The following is a 17,128-nucleotide window of genomic DNA, read 5'->3' as shown; positions in this document are numbered from 1 at the left end:
GCTTTCATGTGGGCTACTTCAAAGAAAACGTCAATTGAAAATGTCAGGTCAAACCTGGTGGCATATTTTACCTGGGCCAGCTGTGGTAGAAACACCTGGCTCGGGTTACAGTGGCGGAGAGATCCAGAGGGGCTGGACTCTGAGCCAAAATAACTCCACTCGGTACGCAGCTATGACTAAATGTCTGGAGCCACTGACACAAGAGGCAAACACAGACTAAGGAACCCGACTTCAGGAAGACAAGAAACTTTGACTAGGGCTCAGCTTTTGTTTTTAGTCTGAGACAAAAGAACTAAAGGACTCTCATTCTTGAGGTAATGATTTTTTCAATCCGCTTCGTAACGTAGGCTACGCACTTCTGCGTGAGATTAACTGTATGAGTTTGAAGACTCGTGATGAATTACGCTTTATAATACCATGTTTGTGGCGTACGATTGGTGCGTCGTTAGTGTCTGTTCGTAGCACCAGTTGTTGGGAAAACGGATTTTCCTCTTTAGTTCTTTCCACGGTTTTCTCGTTCATTGTGAGGGGTCTTGTTGCGAGGAGGAGCTTCTTCTTAAACTAATGAAAATCAGATGTTAGGCTACCATCTCTGCCTGGCATGCCTCAGAGTCTACGGCCACAGAGTGAAGCTGAAGTGCCACAGCAAAGCTGCTGGACATTGATAGACCTGTGTGCAGCCAGTATTATAGTCATTATACAGCTATTTACAACCTATGAGGAGTTACTATCTACAGGGACCCACGAGGTATTATGCTTTTATTAATAGTGATCCTATCTGGTTAAATAGTGTTTTTATGATATTTTATGTAATATTATTATTGAATGTTCAGGATATTCTGACCTGTCATAATTGAATGAATTAGTGGTGATTTGTGATTGTTGCTGTCCTTACACGCCCATTCTTATTCAGTTCAGTTCAATGCAAAACACTTGATTTGTTCCTGAGGGGCAATTTGCAGAGACAGGTAGAGTAGCAGCACAATACAGTAAATTTGAAAAAAAAAAAGCTGTACACATTGTGGTACTAATATAATAGTATAATACAAAATGCAAAAATGAGCTGTTCACGTTATGATAATAATGATATGATAATATTAGTGAATGATGATATTAGTGCAACGAAAGTATAGTGCCATATAGATAGTATGTAATGATATGGGAATTTTGTTGCAAGTTAGGAACTGAAATGTGTTGGCAGGACTGATTTTGACACAACTGTAATTTGTGTGCAAACCAAACCTTCCTGTCAGAGCAGGATTTAGATGGCATTCATCCAACTTGTGTGTTCTGTACCGGTTCTCAATCCAAACCAGCTGGGTTGCATTGTGTCATGCATTTGCAGATACCTGTTTCCTAACAAATTGTTCATACTATCACCAGAACACCTTGTAATTTTACTCTCCTCATAGTGATTCAGTTCATACATGTACACACATGCAAACAGACAGCCATAGTATTTGTCCTCTCTTGGTAATGGCCCTGCTTTGTACACCTTTTTTTTCACTCCTCAGCATGAGCATGACACATTGCAGGCATTAGACTGAGCATGTAACTTGCCAGAAATGTCTGTTATGTTGTGTAGCACTGAGAGATTCCTAAGTCACATGCTGCGGAGAACACTGTGAAGAGGGTAACTAGCATAGTGCCAGAGGCCACTTTGCCAAAGGAGAGCCTGCAGCATCATGAGTGTGCTGCACACTTGTGTGTATTTACACAGGTAGACAGGCTAAGCATTTCAATGAATTAGTAGGTTGGGCGTAAGCATTATAAAAAGTACTTTGGGTGGAGTTTATGTATGTGAGAAGCTTATGCTTGATGAAAGCTGGGAGTAGAAGACATGAGTGATCTATGAGCTATTTATGGATGGTCATAGGTCAACTCATCATTCAACAGTCAAATTTAACTCAACGGCTTATGTACAGTAGCTGGGAAAAAAGTCGATACAGCTCGAGACCTGAGGTGAGGTGTCGTAGATACACTTTTCTTGGAAACACTTCCTGTGGTGGCAGGTACTGAAGGGGAAAACCATAAATGCACCAGATGATCTCCTTCCTAGAGCTCTATGACACAAATTCCTGGTGTCTTATGCAAGAATTACGATGTAACTCCCACCTGCATTTGCACATTTTGCACCATGACCTTAATCTCCAGTTAGAATCCAGAAATACCAGCTGCTCATTTTAATTGACTCCCCATTATTCGAGATTGTGGTGAGCCAGTGTAAACATGACACCTTTGTTATCTTTGACCTTGGACTTCTGCCATGAAAACACTTCCAGGTGAACTCACACCAATGATATTCTGGATATTTTGAATCAGGCTCTATGCAAGAGCAGTTAAGAAAGCTTGTGAAAATAAGATTTTAAAAGCAATGTGTCTGTTTTCCCTGGAGCTTAAGAGAGTGTATCACCGCAGCCATGTGAAATCACAACTGTGGGGATTGGCAGCAGGTTTATCCACCAGTGGTAGTTTTGTGGTAATTTAGTTTATGTTGTGTGCATGATGACTAACAGCCAGACTGAGATTTTAGAAGTCCTTGACAAAGAAAGATGAAAAGCAAATCATAAAGGGAAGCATCAAGTTGTAATACAGGAATTTTCTTATCATTCGGTCTCAGCCAGGTTCCCTGCCATGAGGGAACATAGACAAAGCCAGACAGGTCTGGAGGAAGGATATGAATGAGGCAGCCACAATTGTGAAACAGGAGAGGAAGGAAAGGAATGGACGCCTAGATGAAAATGAGGAGTTCAGCAGAAACTAGAGAATCAGTTAGATGCGTAATCATGGATTGTTGGTGAAGTACTTAGAAGGAATGGGAGAGAAGGAGGGACTGCGTGTAGTCTCGGTCAGACACACCCTGGCATACTGCAAAACTAATGATTATTGTCTTTAATCCTTAAACCTCCTTTCTGCTTCCCACAGGATCTTTCTGCTTTTCTGAGTGTCCATTAGCAAAGTTTCTGAGTTGCCAAGTTAAGGAGTTAAGCACTCCCTCATGTTTTTATCTTGTGGTTTTCATCTTGACTTTACCACTCGAGAGAGCTAATTGAGGTATGTTAAAATGGTCGAACCAGCTGCCATTGTAATCTAAGCACTGGAAAGAAAATGTTTATGACATTTTAAAGAAACTTCTCGTGAGAAAGTGACTGAAGTGCAGCAGCAGGTCAGCAAGCCTGGTCCAGAGAACAGCATCGCCGCAGCGACCACAATCTGTCAGTCCACGTTAAATTTTGAGATGATTAATGTTTCTGTTCCTGAATGCTGAAAGGGAAAGTCTAGCCTAGAAAACAAGTTCACCTTACTGTATTTGCACAATAGTAAAATATGCTAATAAGAGTGAAGAGAAGATGCAAATTACCACTGATGTTTTTAATTACAGTTTTCATTTTATTAAGTACTCAATGTTCACTTACAGCACTTTCACATGTAGTTTGGTGGTGATGTGATAACGTGCCAGTGACAACACAGCACACAGAAGCGTTTCACAGGGAGGGGAGAGGCGGGGTGAATGAATTACAGGGCAGGAAGAGGGAGAGTTGAGCGAGCGAGCGATCGACCTGACCTTTGTGAGTCAGAGAGAGTTTAATCTGTTTTTGTGTGAGCTGCCGTTGACAGAGATAAGCGTCCCAGACATTGTGAGGTGGATGCCTCACTGGGAGGAGTGGTAAGGAATGTGACCCTGTCGCCAGAACGACAAGTCCCTGCTACAGCACAGCACAGCACACATTGTGAAGAACATTTATTATCTGACAGTGCTGTGCACTTCAATTTGATGACCTTATGTGACATGTTTCCTTCTTGTCCAGGCTAATGTTCAACTGTTGTTGGGGGCTTATCCAGTGAATGAGAAGGGTGTGTCAGATGTTGTAATAGGGGGCACAAAAAGGGAAAGAGAAGTGAGAAAATCCTTTCAACACCTCCAAATCTGTTTTATGTGTATCATATCTTGTTTTCTGTTTCTGTATGACTAAACAAAATACAACTAGAGAAGACAGCTTTGGAGATGTTGTAAGGCTTATTTTTCCACAGTTGAAGAAATACATTCAATAAATGAAGGTTACCATTGAAAAAATAGGGTATTTCTAACTGAAGAACATGCAGGACGGGGCATTCAGGGCCAGCAGTAGGCACAAAGAAACCAATACACCTGTTATACACTGCACATGATGATATAATACAGTTTAAGAGTAGCCCTTAGTTGGTTTTTGAAGTGGGAAACGTACCAAAACAGCTCACAGTAATGGTAAGTGGTCACACAGCAGGCCTAGCTGCTGAATCATCAGGGACAGAGGATTCCTTGTTTTCCACAGCCAGAAAGACTGACTTCACTTTCCATATGCCTGTGTTACTAAACATGAATGGCATTATTAGTTAAAGCAGGATTGTAAATGGGAGACAAGTGTGTGAGGATGGTACAGTACACTTTGATAAACGTATGATTTAAATAAAATGTATGGATATTTTATTATTTCAGCCTCAAAATGCACATATTTACTATCCAATGGAAATAATACAGTATATTGGGTTTAGATTAACATGACATATATGTTATCTAGGTGTACATGAATATCAGGACTTTCTGGTCTAGATTTAAGAATGCCATGAATGAAAGGTTCTTTACAATATCAAAGGTCCCGTATTTTACTCTTTTCCTGTGTTTTATTTGAAGTGTTGATCCATAAGAAAAAGTATTTTCTTCTCTCGGGCTCTAGTGAGAGGCTCTGAGCCTGTCTTCTGATTGGCTGACTGTTTTCTGAGTGATCAAATAAAGATATAGCAGATTTTAGGTAAACATTTAGAGAAACCAAATCCTGCAAGGTTGGAAAGTGGGTCCAGGTGGGTGGGGCATGACTGAAAGTGGTGACTGTTTTGTTGTGACATCACAAAGTTAGCTAGTTAGTCCTTATGACTGGTTTTGAGGCTCAGTTTCTGAATACAGGCTGTGTGCATTTCTCTGTGGACGAGGCTTTGATACTTTCACAGTATTAATATAAAACCTAGACCTGCTTCATAATCAAAAAAGACATAGAAATCAAATTTTATACTATATGGGACCTTTAAGTCTTTACAGTGCTTAAACAAGAGTGTTTGTATTTTAATTTTGTGAGGAAGGTGCCATGGACTAATTTGCTTTTCTTTTTTTTAATCCCCTATTAATGAAAATTCATCAAAGCAGTGAACTCTCTATTTTTTCTTTTAATTTAATTAAAACTTGTGATACTGTTGCCCAAAAATACAAATTGACAACTTCTTGGCCAAAGTCTTCCAAAGTCTTAGTTTTCTCAATTTTTGACAGCTGTTGTTGTCACATGTAGAGTATATGGATGAGCAGAAATCAGAAATTATTCAATGACACATTGGATGTCTTTTCACACCCAGACTTGACTAACTGACCTGTCGGCATACGCAACTGTCTGGAGTAGTAGTATAATCTGTCATCCACTTGCACTGTACTGTATGTCTGTCTGTGTGAAACTGGCTTTCAAACAGACTAATCATAGGTGATGTTAGCTGAAATACCTGGCGTCACAGATAATTTGGTTGAGTCAGCGAGTACTGCTGCCAGCTCACCTAACACAAAGGGTTAAGGCTGAGATTTATCTATTTATTTATTTAGTGCATTCACATAAATCTTTTGCTTACAAGTGCTTTTTTGTTGCAGTTGCTAAAGTATAAGCAGATTTTGGGTTGTTTGGACATGAAGAGCATTCAGGTTAACTGTTCACAGACCTGTGGAGTGCCTGAGGGGATGAGAGAGCAGGGAGCTATGTTGCATGTTCAGTTTGAAGACACAGCAAGACTAGACCTGGACTAGAGTCAGAGGCTTAGTCAAATAGAATGGCAGAAACCAGCTTGTTCGTATGAATCTTTGAGCTGTAGTGTTTTACCATCGGCAGGAGCCGAGCCGAGTCCTGTAAAGTGTCCATGCTGAATGCACATAAAAGATTGTAAAAACATTGTTAGTTGAAGGTGGTGTGGAGACTTTTCTCCTAAAAGCTGTGGTGGTTTTGTTTTACAGGAGCAGAACACTGCTACCTCGCAGCCATGAGTTCTCAGACAGGCGTTGGCAGCGGCATGCTGTGTGAGTTTCCACAAACCCTTGATTTGTCCTTTTGGCTCAGTGTCTTATTTGTTCACATGGGTGTAATATCCTTTGCTAATTGTCTGTGGTACTTCTGTGGTTTATATTCAGTCCAGACCATAAATGATGACCTAAATGCATCGCTGGCTACAGCGGACGAGTTATCCAGAGAGTTTAACTCCCTGCTGAAGGAGGCCTCCTCCAACAACAACAATACAGTGTCCGAGCCTCAGGTACAAATACATACAAACACACTCAACAAACACAGACCTTGAGTACTGGTTTCTTCTTTTAGCTGTTAGTTTGCAGCAGTTTGTAACAGTCATATTCTTTGTAGTATTTGAAGTATGTGTCCTGCTTTAGTGAGCTGAAGTCCTGCACCCTCTCCTAGCTAGCCTCTGTCGTGCCACTAGCATCTGGTTTTTCCATTTGAGGGTTTGTTTCATTATTATTTCTTTTAATCTAAAATGTGTTCCTGGGGTTTACCTGGCCACATATTTAGCTAAATGATCCACTACTCCACTGACCAGTAAAATTTAAACACCTTGTCATATTAACCAAAATAATTATTTTGTCAGTATTCATCATAAATGTGTCCTGTGAGTCGTAGCCGTGTGACTCATGCACAGTCATTTTTGCAAAAAAAAAAAACAATTTAATATTTGATCTTTGTTGAAATAACACAGTGCTCTAATTTTACTATTCAGTAGTATAGTATAATATAGCCTTTACGTTAAAATTTTAAGTTTATAATGTTTTCCTTGCAGACCAGCCATACAATCACCCCAGAGAAGCCTCAGTCCACAGAGCTGCCCAACATCTGCGTCTCTACAAGGCAGTCAGGTAGCAGCAGCAGCAATGGCAGCTCCGCCTCTATGCCTTTCTCCCCGAGCTCAACATCTTTCCGTTCTGTGGACTCCATCATCTCCAGCAATAAAAAGGCACCATCCCCCCCTGTCTTCACCACCAGCCCACGCTCATCCCCCAAGAGCCACAGGAGGGCAAACTCTCCACTTCCTCGAACTGGATCCGACAGCTACTTGCACGGCCAGTCACCTCAGAGCCGAAGACGCAATTCCCCCTCTCATTACGACAGGAGCCCACGAGGTTCAACGAGTTACAAAGATAGAAGCCCTTCCCCGAGCCCCAAAGGTTTTGACCAGCCACCTCACTCTCCTTCACTCCACTCCTCCTTCAAACTGCTGAGCCCTTATGACAACAGCCCGCAGGGCCGCAGGTCGCCTCGGCCGGACAGAAGCCCCTCTCCTTTGTCTTTCAATCATCCAATGTCCAACACTCTCCCGAAAAATTTTGGTATCAGGCATTCTGGTGAGTGGCTGTAGTTATGCAGCATTAATACAGTAAGCTGATAGTTGTGGGCCAACAAAAATATTTAATCATGGGATTAAGTTCACTTTATTTGCATTGTAGTCATTTTGAGTCAACATCAGATGCAAGGTGGGAAACTCCCTGAGAGATTGTGAGACTGTACATAAACGAAACATGACCTCAGCATGCAGTTGAGGGATTTGCGCTGTAATATTTACAATATGACAAACAGTTTCAGTTTCAAGTGGATGTTTCCGTTACAGATGTCATTAAGTGCTACACAATCATGAAGCTGGTGGTACTAAATCTGAACTGTCCCTCAGTGTATTGCTGGACAGCTGTTGATATTCAGTATTTACCCTATCTAATGGTGTGTTGAAGTGATGAACAGGGTATTGTATTGCTGAACATGGTGTTTAGATATTGTATGTTAGTCACAGTAAAAGCTCATGAATAATCCTACTGTTATGTTACTGAACCCCAAACAGTCTGTTCATATTAGGGTGGGTGGAAAGCACTGGAAGCTGACTTTTGGTGTAACTGAACTTTGGCAAAAACAAACATAATGCTACCAGTGGGCTTCATAGAAATACAGTATGGTAGTCCTACCTGTTTGACACAAAAATAGAAAAATACTGCAACACATTTAAACAAAAAACAACTATGAAAATACACTGCAACCTATCAGTGAAAAAGTGGAAAAGTGATTTGTGTCACCATGCCAGCCCACCCAAAAGAATTACATTACGCTTTAAAATTGAATGTGAGTTTAACGTCACAGTGCTCTTAAGAGATCCTTCAACTCTATAGATAAAGTACCTTTCTTTTAAAACATACTTTTGTAATTTCTCCTTCTTTCTAGCACTTCTACTCTGCTTTTGTGTTTCTTTTACTTACTTATTTTCATTCTCTATCTGATTCATTCTCTCTTTCTCTCTCAGATGAGGGTGTGCAGCGGCAAAAGAGTCCTGGCAAGTGGAATGAGACGGATCTGGATGTGTCCTATGAGAGAAAACCTCACCACACCTATGACAGTTGGTTGATTTCTGATCCATATCTGTTATGTTTTTTTTTTTCAAATTTCTTTTTGGGTGTGAAGTCATGGAATGAATTGGTCCTAAGAGCACTGGTTCTCTGCCTGGGCTCTGTTTCTTGACTTAACACTTTCTTGTTGCAGAGACAGATTGGCTGCGGCGATCTGTGCCAAGTAGCAGCTGGAGAGAATCCAATCTTGATGGACCTCCTCCAGCACCGAGCCCCAAAAAGGTGCGTGCTGCTAAAAGAGACATGCAAATTAGGTTCAAAATTTGTTCCACGTAATCTGCTTTTTCATTGCATGTTAATTGTTACACCACTCCCTCAAGCGCTTGAGAAACCACAAATATTCACCTAAAGGAAGATACAGCAATTACCTAATATTGTCGTTCAGTTTCGTCAACAAACTGTAGGTGTTGATAAGATTCATCATTTCTAGAGAACACACACCTCATTGGATTCTCGTACTCAAAACTCTGTCATAGTGTTTCTTTTTTATTAGTTCAAATCATCAGAACTGCCAAAAGCTCAGCCAAACACAGCTAGCAAGTTCAGTTGTGTCAGGAAATACCTGCATACTTCCACATCCGGCAGACACATGGCAACATTATTGTCCCGTTGAAACCTTGTTTCTTTCCACCTGACCTCTGACTCTCTACTGACCAGGTCTATCAGAGCATTTTGCTGCTAGCAGTTGACAAGTGGTTGCCTAATTGTTGATACGTTGATGAAACTGAAGCACACAATAAATTAGCCAGCAGTAATATTAAAAAAAAGAACTAAAAGAGGCTTAAGAGCTCCATAGAGCTGCAGAATTAACGATAATCCTCTGTGATTTGGCTCTATGAGAGACCACTCACATTGTATCTGATACTGTGGTTTGGGATGAGGAAGAATTTATCCCTCTTTATTTTCCCTTTCCAGGATCCTCGCTCTCCATCTCTCCCGTTTTCCCATGGTTCTCTTCCCCGTAACACACGCATATCAGTACCTCCAGATGTCACATCCCCAGCCCACTCCCCTTACTACCCTCAGCCCATCATCTCCCGTATTTCTATTCCCCCAACTTCTACTCAGTCCCGTCAGCGCAAACCCATCCCTCTCTCTGTCATCATGCGTCTCCAAAACCCTCATTGGGGAGCTATGGCAACCCGCCACCCCAGAGTCCTAGGAGGAGAAGGGGACATGCCCCCTTACCAACCTGCCATACCCATGCCCAGGGAATTCTTCCACCAACCTGTACTCCAGCCTCTGCAACACCCACCTGAGCTGAGACAGCCAGCCATATACAGCGATGGTAAAACACATTTAATATCTGCACATTGTCTGTGTTCACAGGATCTGTGTTCAACTAACATGTGGTGTGCTATCCATCTTTGCAGTGCTGAACCCAGGGGATATAGATGCAGAGTTAGAGCGGATGGACTTTGTTCATCACATCCCTGTGATTTGTGAGAATCCCAGCATACCAGGGGGTGGTATTGAGCAGGGCATGCCGCTTGCTCCCCGGCCCCTGAGCCCCACCAGGCTGCAGCCAGTCGTGGCCCCTGAGGCCCAGTCCCAGGAGATCCCTGACCTGGAGGAGCTGCTCCGTATCCGGGCAGAAATCCCCCGGGCGCTGAAGAGACGGGGCTCCGTGGACCAGTCACAGCCCCTGAAGAGGGCCTCGCACTATCAGCCAAACCAGTACAAAAATCTCATTAACAAGCTTTTTCGCAGGAAGGATCGCCGGCAGAAGGGGGAGCAGGGTAGCGAGACCAGCAGCTCCTCAGAAGGAGAGGACAGCGCTATGCCTCCTGCCCCTCTACCTCAGACATCCTCACTGATTCCCCATGACTTCAGAGTAAGAAAAGGCTCGTAGGAACATAATCATGAGCAGAAAGATGTCAAACTGTAAAGGAAAAAAAAGATTTGGCTGAAAATTTGATGAAGCCAGTTCATTTAAAGGGAACATATGAAAAAAGAAAAGAAACATATAGTAAATCACCAGAGGATTAGATAATAGAGTCAAATAATAATGGGATTAGAGAATGGGAATGTGTTATTATGCTTTCAGTGCATTGTAAAGGGCATGTTTATCTTTCTACTGTACATTATCTGGCAACAGTTTTCATTGTTAAACGGCTAATGTAAGGTTAGTTTGTGGAAGAGATTCTCTGCTGTCAAGTGTTTTACTTTATGCAACTGACCATCCTTTCTGTCCCTTCAGAGCTACCATTCTATTCTGCGGCGGTCCAATCGGGAGCGCAGAGGTACCGGGAATCGAGCTCGGCTCAGTCCACTGGTCCTGCTGCTGGACGGAGCGTTGGTCGGAGAACTGGAGACAGTGCAGAGAGCAGTGCAGGAGGTGTGTGTACAGCTACTACTACTACTATGCTGCTACTACTACTTTGACTGATAGTATACCCAAAATACTACACCCATAACATCAATGGTTATATAGATAAAAAATATATTTTAATACATTAAGCTATGATTTAGTATTCAAAGCAAAATCATAGGGGTCAGATTGATTCATAGAGACTGAATAATGGTTCACACATTAAAATGCAGGCAATAAAGCACTTTGCATTTGTCATTTTGGTTATATTGTTTGCCATATTTATCATCAGTACTAACTCCACATCTTCCAAAAACACTTGAAATTCTTTTTAGCTTGTATCAGCATCCTCCATAATTACATTTTATAGGATGGAAAGTCAAACCAGTCTAAAATGAGACAGTAAAGCATAGTGGCAAACTTGGTGCACCAGTTCTGAATTTGGACATTAAGAAGCAGTGAAAAATATGTTATATTTAACTTACATTGTCTCAGGGAAGGAATGCTGAGCACGCAGGCCCTTGTTTGTTCAGTACAGCTCTGCTTCTCAGTACAACAGCTTCTATTTCCAGCCACGAGCTGGAGGTTAAATGCTGTGAAAATGGAAGAAGCCGGCTACGACAGAAACATTTCTTTGTTTAGCATCACACTTCTTGTAATGCATTTAATTGCAGTTTAACTGATGAATTGTGTTAAATGTTTTCCATAGATGAACGACCCCAGCCAACCCAATGACGAAGGCATCACCGCCCTTCACAATGCGATCTGCGGAGGCCATTACAATGTGGTGGATTTCCTTGTTCGCATCGGAGCCAATGTCAGCTCACCAGACAGCCACGGCTGGTAAATATTTACTTATTGTTTTACACATTTATCTTCTCTCTCATTGACTGTGGCCTCCTCGGAAGGCTCTGTGGCGGTAAAGATAGCAGGATAGGTTTTAAGTTTGCCAAGGTGAAGGCTTCGCTCATGACACTGTGAAGGTCATAATAAATCTTGGATATTTTTAGCACTTAACATTGTACCCTTGATGTATTTAATTAGTGCTGTTTTTTTGGCCCACAGGACTCCACTGCACTGTGCAGCCTCCTGTAACGATCGTCCTCTGTGTGAGTTTTTGGTGAGGAATGGAGCCGCTGTCATGGCCATGACAGAGAGCGACGGCGCTATTGCCTCCCAGAAGTGTGATCCTTATGCTGTTGCATTCGAGGAGTGTGAGAGTTTCCTAAAGGGTGAGGCGACTCACCCACACATGCACCATTACACACAAACACACACACACCCTATGACACTGCAGTATTAACTGCTAAAAGTCTTTCATGATAGAATGAATCATAGGATGACACCAGTTGACATTTGTTGCATCTGACGCCCTTTTAACCTCTGGTTAAATGTCCCGTTTTTAAGGGTCTCCTATCAGTCATTCACACACATGCACATAATACAGCTGATGAAACAATAAGTTTACATATATCGCTCTTAGTTAAGATTAGTAACATAAAGGGAACAGAGAAGGTTCTGATGTTTTATTCAAAGACACCTCAACAGGACAAATTGTCATAGCAAGTATAAAAATATAGGATTTTTGTGTTATTTTATACTAAATCTGCATTTTTGCCAACGATGTGAAATGTTGTTTAGAACTTATTACACTCAAACTTTGCATGTATTCACTGGTAGATGAAGGTCTGGGAAACATGAGGATTTTTATGTGGGAAAAAAAAGCAGCAACACAGACTGATTTATATATCTTCTATATTCTTCGTGATATCAGGTGTGGAGGAGGCCATGGGGGTGGAGAACAGTGGGGTGCTGTATGCTCTATGGAGCTACCCGGCTCAGGCGGCCGATGAGCTGAGCTTCAGAGAGGGAGACATGGTCACTATCCTGCAGAAACCTGAGGGGTCGGGGTGGTGGTGGGCCTCACTCTGTGGAAGGGAGGGATTTGTTCCAAACAACTACTTTGGGGTAAGATGTCACCTCCTAATGAACAATTTAATCTTCATTTCCTGATTTTCTCACCACAATATGTTTCACAATGAAGAAAAATAACATGATTGTCAATGTTTTCTTTTTTGTTTTGTTTTCAGCTTTTCCCGAAGATTCGACCAAAATCTCTCTGCTAAGTGGTCTCTTGATGATCAACCTTGGTCAAACTGGTGCAGAGGACTGTCTCAAAAAGAAATCTCTGTGTGTTACAGCTTCACACTGTTGTTTGAAAGGACCGTGTCTGTGCGATTATGAAAGGGCTGTCTCGCTGCAGGGCATGAGAAATGTTTTTGATCTGTCATTCAAGGAGAGTTGAAGGAGAAGTCTCAGTATTCACTTTAGCTGTACTGACGAGGATAAATCTTTATAGGTGACATCATTCGTACTGGCTCCTCTGTAGGATATCTTTTCTAGTAAAGCTGCACAATGCTGCACCGTGTCGGGCTGAGCTATGTGTGTCCGTCCAAGGGTTACAAAAGGGCCATGTTCCCTGCTGTTCCAGTAAGTCATTGGCTGGTTACTAATCAGAACGCAAACAGTGGCTGTTGGTGTTCGGCCCATTCATCGGCGAGGTCATTGTAACTGTATGCTGTCAACAAACATGAACCACGATTGCTCAATTTAGAAAAGGACGGCTTCATTCGGAGCTAAACCAACCCACTCATTACGGGCACGGGAGTTGTCTACTGCTACATCAAAGAAGCGTTGTGCACTTTTTGTGAAAGAGAGTCGACATGGAGCTTTTATTCTTTTATAATATTTTCTCTATGTACTACATCTACACTGTTTTTGCTGATAGATTCATAGATGTTAGTGTTAGTCTCCACGGTCACTGGAACTATTGTGTGAGGCAAGGTTTATTGATCCTAATACACATTCCTGACTTTACCAGCCGCATATAATGTTTGATATTTGACGTTTTCCTACCAATGTGCCTGTAGACTTTATAGAATATTTTTTTAAATCAGCCGCAGCACGACTTCGACAGCATTTGGCTCGTTTCCACTTGGCTTTAGTCTTTACACACACTGTTGGTCCTCTGCTATATTTTTTATGCTGCCTATATAAATTAATCCTGTTTGAAAGAGAACGTGTGTTTTCTATGACAATGAAACTGGTCACGTGTGTGATGTGTTTGTATTCACTGAGGTAGAATGAGTATTCGATGATGCGTTTGTTTTTTATGTTGTTCATTGTAACAATTTAGTGGGACAGCTGTGCACTAAACCTGTAACCCGTCACACACAGGGGCACACAGCGACCAAATGTTTAGGTATTCATGAAATAAATGAGTTACATGTTTTTTGGGTTCCACTGAAAACGTTTGTTATGGTCATGTGTTTGAGGCTTAAAATGAGACTGTGAAATGTCCTTGACTGACCAGCAGATGACACTGTATAATCAAGTATAAATTCACCACCAGCATAGGAATTTACATTTTACAACACTAGCATCTAATGTAAACTAATATACAGGGAAACACCGTTTATCAAGGATGTTTGTGCAGTATCATTCCTCCGTGTCGTGCATTGTATTAAATCTTAATAGCACTTTGTTCATACCTCCTTGAAGTTATATTTATTCTTATATTCTCTCTCCCTCTCCTATTCTGTTACACCACAGAGCACCCAGGCGACTGCTGTGATTCTTAATGAATCAATTAGCTTCACTATTATGCATAAGTGTAATTACTAAAAAAAAAGACTACACACATGATTAATATTTTTTTAATTAAGTCTGACTCAAGCCTTTTGATCTGCTGACTATCTATACCCCACTGGTATTAAGCAAACACCAACACTTGTGTGCTTCATCACAATCCCTGAGGAATATTAGTGTCAATGTTGTTTGAAGCAGACTGCTGTTCCCCTTTAATGTTTTTCTTCTTTTTTTTTTCAATTTTATGTAGATTACAAAAACAAATGATGATGACATAAACGGAGACACAGACACATATTAAAGATTTACTCACACACAGTGTGGTGAGTAGCTGTGGCGAGCTAATGTAGTGTTTTAGATTTTCTGGTGAATAATTCAGCAGATTTAAGTGGACTGAGCTGTCCACTGGCCTGTGGCAGCATACATAATGTTCTGCTGAAATAGATCTCCTCCCGGCCTCGACTGGAGCGCCCTGGTGAAGAAAAGGAGCAAACACTGCAAAAAATGCCCATGTTAAGTCTCATCTTTATTCATAAAGCATTATATTTCTTGATCCAAGTCAACAACTCAACCAAGGAGGTAAGATAAAGTGACTTATATCACTGTAGCTTCTTTCAGCAGGTTTCTGGGACGAACTGCCATCTCGCAGAGAGGTTGAATAATCAGAGTCATTTCAGCAGATTGAAGATTATTTTTAACTCTTGTTATATGATAAAAAAAGATGAGTTGCAGTCATTTGAATCAATGGTTTCCAACAGGGCTGTCAGAGATAAATCTGGAGTGGCCATCAGATGATAAAAAAAAGTTTATTTTGGCTTTACAGATTATGTTCATTTTTATATTATATTTTTTATATAATATTCATTTTTATTTTGAAGTGCTGGTGCATTTAGCTTCCTCAGACCTCTAACAACTATTCAGATGAAACAGTGTGAAAACGAAACATCACACTTTGGTGCAAGTGCATAGATCTATGAAACCTGTGACACTGGGTCTTGAGAAAACATTGCTACTGTTTAAAAAGGACACAAGCCGAAACTGTAGGTACCATATGTTTAATGACTGCTATCAAAAGTATTTGAATACTTGCAGTAACTACTACATTTGTGAAGTGTATTGTGGGGAATGAAAATTAAACAATTCCTCGCTCTGCTGCATAAGAATTCGTAACACTGTGTGCAGGAGTCTCTGTTTTTTCTGATCACTGATTCTCAGACTTGCTCCCATCTGCAACTGCAAATGCACATTTTCGTTGGGCCCACATGGCCACAAACACTCTGTCATGCTCAAGGCACTTTTTCTCTCGCTGTTGCTCTTTGACACTGCTGCACTGGAGAAAGAATTGTATCTGCAGCAGTGAAGAGTTTTGCGCTGAACAGTGATTCTGTTCGAGCAGAACTCATTTGATGCCTCATTGAAACCCCATTATAACCACGATGGAGCAAAAATGAACCGTTATTGACGTGGTCTGCAGCCAGCTGGTTCAGGATGACGGGGGAGTGCGGTTGCTCGCCCAGTCTGCGGCATGGTTGCACATTTTTATTTTTGTCTCATTCTCATTCTCCTCACTGCATTCAATTCTGTCTCCCTGCCCCCACCGCCCCCACCTGCACACATACACGCTGTGATTTCAGACATGCTGGTCATTATCGGAGGCAGCCTCTTTGGCCCATCAGGGTTTGAACCCCACTTGACACGATAGGCCGACCCTCGACTGCTGCTTTCAAATAAACACGTAAGAGCACTAAGAGCAGATGGGCTTTAGTGCCATGAAGTAAAGAACAGAGCTGTGGAGGCTGTACAGAGAAATGGGAAGGCTTAGACGGTGACATAGTGGGATGGCAAAATTGAATGAAGAGAAATAAAGAGTGTGATAGAGGGAATGGAATACCTTTCTGAGTGCACCACACAATTTTCTTTTTGATGGGATACCTGCCAGAAGAATGCAATGATAATCTATAAACTTCTCAACCATGTCAAATGTGCTCCATTATACCTGCCCTGACTGACAGCAAGTAGATTCAGCTATTACAATCTGATGTTTGGTCGTGACCAAAAGATGAAGAAGCATATATTAAAGAGGAATTTATTTCATATTTTTGTTTGTGGATATGGAGTTGAAATCAAAAAAAAGAAAAAAAAAAAAGATGGAAACCATCTCGTATCCTTTCACACAGACGTTGTTGCACACATGACTGGGGTATATGATGCCTCTGTAAGATGACAACCAGAAGACCCACAGGTCATCAAAGTTGTATGTTTTTGCTTTTTAAGTATTGAACAGATGCCCCTCTCAGTTCTACTTCTGAGGAGATTGGTTCTGTCAGACCAGCAGCAGGAAAGTATCTCATAATGTGATCTCAGCAAGAGCTATGCTTCATTATTCAGGGACAACAAACGTGTGTATGTGTCTGTCTTTGTGGCTCTACATGGCTGCGACAACAGTTGGGTGACGGATGCAGTCATAGTCCATGCCATGTCTGTTCTCCAACAGTGCAGACCAGAGCTGGACTGATGTCTCCCTATATTTGTGAGTATTGTACATGACAGCCAGCAAACTGCCTTGGAGGGAGACCCTGTGTGTCTGTGCGTGCGTGGGTGTGTGTGTGTGTGTGTGTGCGTGTGTGTGTGTGTGTGTGTGTGTGTAGTCTTATTTGCGTGTGTGCACGTGGGTCTGCATTTCTGCATGCATGCTCCACACTCACTCAGAC

The 17,128-nt window shown here is 41.7% G+C and overlaps 1 protein-coding gene across 4 annotated transcripts; it reads left to right on the top strand.

The window, feature by feature from the left end:
- Nucleotides 1-129: 129 nt before the first annotated feature.
- ppp1r13l (protein phosphatase 1, regulatory subunit 13 like) lies at nt 130-14,060 on the top strand. Of its 4 annotated transcripts, none has more exons than XM_056374850.1 (13): nt 131-314; nt 6,023-6,085; nt 6,197-6,318; nt 6,853-7,414; nt 8,356-8,448; nt 8,592-8,680; nt 9,374-9,746; nt 9,832-10,292; nt 10,659-10,796; nt 11,479-11,612; nt 11,835-12,001; nt 12,544-12,737; nt 12,860-14,060. In XM_056374850.1, exons 2-13 carry the CDS (start codon nt 6,049-6,051, stop codon nt 12,893-12,895), a joined length of 2,406 nt encoding a protein of 801 aa, XP_056230825.1. In that variant the 5' UTR covers nt 131-314; nt 6,023-6,048; the 3' UTR covers nt 12,896-14,060. The 4 variants fall into 4 exon arrangements, with proteins under 4 accessions (XP_056230829.1, XP_056230825.1, XP_056230827.1 ...); XM_056374851.1 differs by lacking the exon at nt 131-314 and adding an exon at nt 421-748; XM_056374852.1 differs by lacking the exon at nt 6,023-6,085.
- Nucleotides 14,061-17,128: the final 3,068 nt, after the last annotated feature.

Source organism: Seriola aureovittata, chromosome 4, assembly GCF_021018895.1.
Source record: "Seriola aureovittata isolate HTS-2021-v1 ecotype China chromosome 4, ASM2101889v1, whole genome shotgun sequence".
NCBI classification, from domain to species: Eukaryota; Metazoa; Chordata; class Actinopteri; order Carangiformes; family Carangidae; genus Seriola; species Seriola aureovittata.
The sequence above is the reverse complement of the archived record's forward strand: the minus strand, read 5'-3'. Positions and strand labels throughout refer to the sequence as shown.